At 39.6% G+C, this 6,320-nt stretch overlaps 1 protein-coding gene across 1 annotated transcript; it reads right to left on the reverse strand.

Annotated features, from left to right (window-relative positions):
• Positions 1-704: 704 nt before the first annotated feature.
• Positions 705-5,746, reverse strand: SRP19 (signal recognition particle 19). Its single transcript, XM_005142067.2, has 5 exons — positions 5,626-5,746; positions 4,644-4,719; positions 3,513-3,584; positions 2,702-2,813; positions 705-1,601 (listed from the first exon to the last, which is right to left on the reverse strand). Exons 1-5 carry the CDS (start codon positions 5,673-5,675, stop codon positions 1,468-1,470), a joined length of 444 nt encoding a protein of 147 aa, XP_005142124.1. The 5' UTR covers positions 5,676-5,746; the 3' UTR covers positions 705-1,467.
• Between the last annotated feature and the right edge of the window lie 574 nt (positions 5,747-6,320).

The raw sequence follows: 6,320 nt of genomic DNA on the forward strand, positions 1-6,320 counted from the left end.
CAAGTTTCATTACTTCAGAATCATCATTAAATATTTGAATGCATTTTGAATGTTGCTCCTCTTTAAAGTGGGAAAAAGGTGATGCCATGGTATAGCATACCTAGCAGACAAGTGAGAGAAGTCTTGAAAGAGAATGCTGGCACATGAAAAATTCATCAAAAATAATCCATAACTTGCTTCCAGTAGTCATCTGTGAAAGCATTCAAGTGACTTTTGTTTTCATACAGTGTTAGAAAACTCATGCAGAATTTTTTGTTTTAAACTCTAAACAGGTACTGCTGCTTTTCAGTCTCCTTATATTGAATTCTCTCTCATTTAACTTGCACAGTACATTTCTTAATTAGTCTGAAGGAGCCTTGCTACTTGATAGCCGTTGTGACTAACTTGCCTTCTTCAAGTAACTTTATGTCCCGGTGTGGGACATACAAAAAAAAAAAAAGAAGGAAGAAAAATTTTAAGTTACCAAATACTGCAAGCCTCAGGTATCTGAAATAGGATGGAAAAGTAAAGCCGCATTTTCTAAGCTCTCAAACAACCCCAAATGGGGTAATTTAGTATCCAATATAAGACATAAAAGGGAGCTCTCCCCCCTGCCCTCCCCAATTATCTTTAAACTTTACAATATTATCCTTACAATATATATCTCTGACTTCTTTACAAAAGACTGTGCAGTAAAAAGAAACACTTTCGGAAGAAGTATTCTATACAATTAATACGTCACCTTTATTGGTATACTTGACAGCTGTGAAGGAGGGCCTGTTTTAAATTGGTAAATTTTAGATTGGATATTAGGAGAAATCTCTTTGCCAAAAGGGTTGTCAAACACTGGAACAAGCTGCCCAGGGAAGTGGAGGAGTCGCCATTCCTGCACGTATTTATTTGTAAATGTGGCACTTTGGGTCACGGTTTAGTTGTGAACTTGGCAGTTCTGGGTTAACGGATGAACTCAATGATCTTAAGGGTCTTTTTCCAATCTAAATGATTCTATGATTCTATAATTATTATCAGGGGAAGTTTATAGATGCATAACATCATTGATTTACATTTTTCTCTTAGTGACAAAGACTCTACATAATTAAGAAAATCACTTCACTAGCAGAGATAAATTGCTTACTAAGGCAATCAGTCTTCAGGTGTCTAGTCTGCATAAGAGTATTCATGTATTTATCAAAAGCTGCATATTTCCTCTGTAAAGAATAATTCTCCCTCCCACCCCGTTTCTTTATGTTCTTCCACTTTTAAAAGCGGGTGCTAGCTTCAGACTTGCAGGTTGTGTGTCAAGACAGGTTTATTTTTACATTGATGCAAAGCAGCTACATGCATTCCAGTTCCCAGAAAAGTTCCGTTCAGCTTCACCTGTTTATTTCTTGCTTTCATCCATTACTTGGAAGTTGCAGCAAGTAATGTGTCCATCCAGCTTTGTTGTAAATACAACTATATGATGTAACAATTACTCCAAATGTGACTTCATTTCTTCTTCTTCCCTTTACCTTTCTTGCCTCCTTCTCCTTGCTGAAGACTTTGATCACTACCTCCCATCTTCTGGGTTCTTGATTTCAGTTTGGGAATAGTTTCTGCAGCATACAGCATCACTGACTTACCTAAAAATACAGGGAGAGATCAATGCATGCCTACTACATTAAAAACATTTACATAATTTTCAAAGTTAGACACTTCAGCCCCTATCCAGATTTCTGTTAAAGCAGATCTAAAGCCTAGTAATTTGTGCTTCCTTCCTCCTGTGCAGCTACTAGTTTGCAGAAAATCCTCAAACTTCCCCCCCCCCTTTTTTTTTAATTTTAAAAAAGTACAGGACTGATCAATGTCATAACAGACTAGAACAGGCAGATAACCTGAGAATTGTATCTACATCCTTCCTGTTACTTTTTCCACTCTTTCTCCTTAATGGGCCTAAAATACCTGGGACAGAATGACCAGGCAAAGCTACAAGCATTTTTAGAAAGGCACTGCCTTCTTCCAGCAGTAACAGGGGTTTAAGTTGTCTCCTTCATTAGTACTTCAATGCTACTCTAGATTTGATACTATTCTTGCATTTTCCTTAATATATATATATATACATATATATATAAAGTATGTATGTATATATATGTGTATATATATATATATATATATTTGCTTTGCTTTCACACACCAACTAGTTTTCAGGAAAAATGTAAAACATTACATTACTTGTCATTCAAGATGAACTATTTCTGTTAGTTAAAGGGAGCTGCTCCATTGTTAATTTATGAAAATGGCCAGCAGAAAACTCAGCTGAACTCAGTATTGAACTTCATCAATTTGGCATCCATACTGATGCCTAGCTGATGTCTGTAACTCAAGGAAAAGACTGAATTCAGCCATTTTAATATCAAATCCTTTGTTTTAACTGTCAACAAAGCAGTAAGCAAACACAGCAATCATACAACACTTCCCACAATTCCCTCCAATGCAACTGCTTGAAGAAATAACAGGATCAAAGACAGCAGCACTTTACAAATCCCACTCAATGCTCACCAACTGCATCTTATTGACTTATACAAGCAAAAGGATTGATTTGCTTGACTTAGGCAAAGAGATCTAATGTAAAGGTGTAAAATGTGAAAGAGTAAAACTAATTCAGCAAGTTGGTAACATAAAATAAACAAAGTCCTTCCGTTTTATTAACAAATAAAGTGCCTAACCCAGGTACTCTACTCACGTGTTGGAAACTGAGGCAAACATGGATTACCATCATCTTGTTTGAGCTGGATTCGTACTCTACCTCTGTACTGCACATCTCTGTTCCACTCTCTGGGATACATTTTATTTTTCTGTCATACAAAAGGAAACACTTATTATAAAAGTACTGTAATAACTGAGCTAAGTCATAGCAACCTGGAATACTAACAGATGTAAAACACAACTGTAGGTCACCCAAAAGTGTCACCAACTACTCAGCCACTGCAGTTGCATCCAAAGCTATAGAACAGTGTTTTCAAAAGCACTTCTGCAACTAGTACTGGTACTGAACATTTAGCAAGTAATCTGCTACAGGGACTGCTCCACCTCCCCACCAGTCTGGACTGCAGTGACACAGGTTTTCTTTTCATCTCCACAGCCACAAACCCTTCTGGATACTTGGAGACAGATGTCTGAGGCCCACTGCTTGGAGATACTCACAGCCTTTATTTTTGTCAAAATGTTACAGGTTTCTTATTGATATGAGCTATTTCACAGACAGGGTGCACTAATCTGAATATATTACACTCCTAAAAAGTAAACTGATTTTGGTTTTGGGTACCAGTCATTCTCTTAGATGAGGACCTAAACTTTTGGAAAAATTCAACAGTGTTTTAAATTAGTGATTACTTCAGAAAATTAATTGTGAAAGGTTACCTCTCTAGAATTCCAGACTCATTCCCTAATAGAAAAGCAACCAGCTTCATATACTTAAAGAACAAGCAGGTATTGCACTAAAAAATTAATATTCTCCAGCTAAGACATAACTAGTCTTTTTTTTTCTGTATTACCTCTAACAGTACATTGAATCCAACTGCTGCACATACATCCTGGATTTCTGTAGATGTAGGATTTTCAACAGCCTGTTGAAACAATGTTTTACAGTTAAATATTTTTCAGTGATGAACTACTTACACAGCAATAGTTAGCAGCTTCCACCCTATCCTCTGTAACTAGAAAAAGGAGATAAGTAAAGAAAAAGTACTTCACACACTGACAAATCTACTATAGAAGTCACCTGTGAATGCTTTAAGGTCTAAAAAAAAAAAAAAACCAAGCAAAAACCAAAACCCAAACCAAAAAAAAAAACAAGATAACACATCAGAAGAATGGGAAACAGATGAAGATTAATAAGCACAGGAGAAGTAAAAGAATTGCTGAGGAGAAGTAACTGAAATAACATTGATTATATTTATAAAAAAACCCCACTAGAACAACCAAAAGCCATGAATTGGCAACAGCAAATATGCAGCAATGACTGAAGGGAGAAAGAACAGAAACTTTCTAAGCACAAAGCAGTGGATTCCTCCCACAGACAGATCTTTAACTGGCAACTTGCATGCTCAGGAAAGGGTTTATTTTTAACTACTATCAGAAAAAACATACAAACCTAAAAGAAAAGCCCTCTATATTCCCAGAAATACTTGTTAGAAACACCATAAAGGAGATTTTCAATAACTATTTCAGGACAGATTAAATGCAGTAACAACTACTACATTGGGCATATGTGCCACATGCAGTGTAAGTTCTACCTCTGATGCCAGCAATGGTGACAGGACACAGACTACAGGCACGTATACTCAGTCACAAAAACACAGTCATTAGGTATCTCTTCTTTTCTTATTTTGCTTTCAAATTTGACAAACTATTTATGTGGGAGGTTGAGTGCATTAGGTTTCTCGGTACTTCACCTGTTTGCCAAAGGTGCTGCTTACATGAAATTGACACTTAAACCCAGCGCTCTTCTACCAAATTCACATGGTGACTACGTTTCCTTCAACTATGCTGTAATTTCCAGTTATCAAGCTACTTATCACAGGGAACAGGAAAGAGCAACAACTTTGAGATTTACTTCCCAAATCTCTAACCACTGCTATAAAGCAAGACAAAACATTTTATTTCCCTGCCACCCACAAACTTACTTTGTCTATAGGTATTTTTCTTCCTTCTGCTATTGTCTTCTTGTTATTCAGATATGCCGGATATATGCAGATGAATCTAAAAAGAGGAAGCAGAGCTTAAGTAATACTAACTCTCAACTATTTAATTATTTATGCAATATTTAACTAGCAAAACAAAAAATAAGCCTCATGACTGTGATGCAGAAGTTCCCACACTGGCTTAGAACAACCATTCATTTTCCCTAAATCAATTAGTAAAACTTACTTAAGGTATTTCAGTAGATTTAAAACTGTCAAGCACATACAGTGCACAAGAGAGTCAGAATCTCAACTATACTTCTTATGAGACAATAAAAATAAAACTAGCTGAGGCCTACAAGCAGAGGCTAAGAAAAAGAATACCTACAATTGAATGAAGAACTATGACAACATAAGTAGATAGGGAAGCAGAAACTGAGCAAACAAAGAAAACAATCTGGAGCAGGCTAATATTCAGTTACTTGAAGACTGACAAGGACCATTGATCCCAACTGCCTCCCAGGAAACATTCCCCCCTGACTCTAAAATTAGCCTTAGTCATTGCAACTCATATTACTCTTCTTATCCAGTTCTCTTTACGAGTCAACCAGTGCTTCCATGAAAGTGCGGAGTTCTGCATGCAAAATCACAGAATTACGGTCTGGTCTGGGTTGGAAAGGATCTTAAAGCTCATCCAGTTCCAACGCCCTGCCACAGGCAGAGACACCTTCCACTAGACCAGGACCACTTGCTCCAAGCCTCGTCCAACCTGACCTTGAACACTGCCAAGAATGGGGCAGACACAGCTTCTCTGAGCAACCTGTGCCAGCGTCTCACTCTCTTCGCGTTCCGCTTCAAGCGCCCACAAACACAACAGCAGTCGCACCCCCCACAGCTGGGCGCGGTCTTGGCGCGCCTCCGGCCGCACCCCACCCCAGAAAGAGGGAGACTATTCCAGGCACCAGTCGGGCGCGGGCCGTGTTACCTCTCCTTATCAGCCCGAGACGTGGCGGTGGCGGTAGCAGACGCAGCCATCACAACGACACCACCACTATAGCCACCACAGACCCACGCTGGTCACACTCCCACTTCCACTTCATCAGGAAATCCTGCCCCCTCTCCCAATCCTGCAATCCCATTGGTTGGTGGTGCTGTCTATAACGGCCCGTCACCCTGTCAGGAAGTGGAACGTGTATTTCCTGTAGATTGAGTGTGCCGCTGCCACGCACGCGCTGGAGTGGGTGGCGGGGCGGAGACCGCTGAGGGAGTTGCTACCGTTTCAGGTTGCGCAGCTCGCACCAGCGGGCAACGCTGCCGTAGCGGGTCTGAGTGAAACAACACCATGGGTGGAAAGTGAAATCTCGGCTCCCTGGAATAGTCTACGTGGGATTACAAGAAAAAACCTTAGCTCTGCGGCAGGAATGCTATCTAAACTGTAGCTTCAGGCTGCCGTACTTAGGGACGGGACTGAAGGTACATGACAACTCATGCACAGCAGCAAGGCGGGGCACTTGTAGCCAGGGAGGTGCTTACGGGCCAAGGTTACCCTTCAGAATGGGTAAAAATCAGGTAGATGATTGGCTTCAATTAGCACTTTATCAGTGGTCCTAAATGGACCTGGGATCATGAGTTCATGGTAACTGATCGAGCTTTCTACTGGTTACTTTTTCATAGATTGGT

This window comes from Melopsittacus undulatus, chromosome Z (genome assembly GCF_012275295.1).
Source record: "Melopsittacus undulatus isolate bMelUnd1 chromosome Z, bMelUnd1.mat.Z, whole genome shotgun sequence".
NCBI lineage: Eukaryota > Metazoa > Chordata > Aves > Psittaciformes > Psittaculidae > Melopsittacus > Melopsittacus undulatus.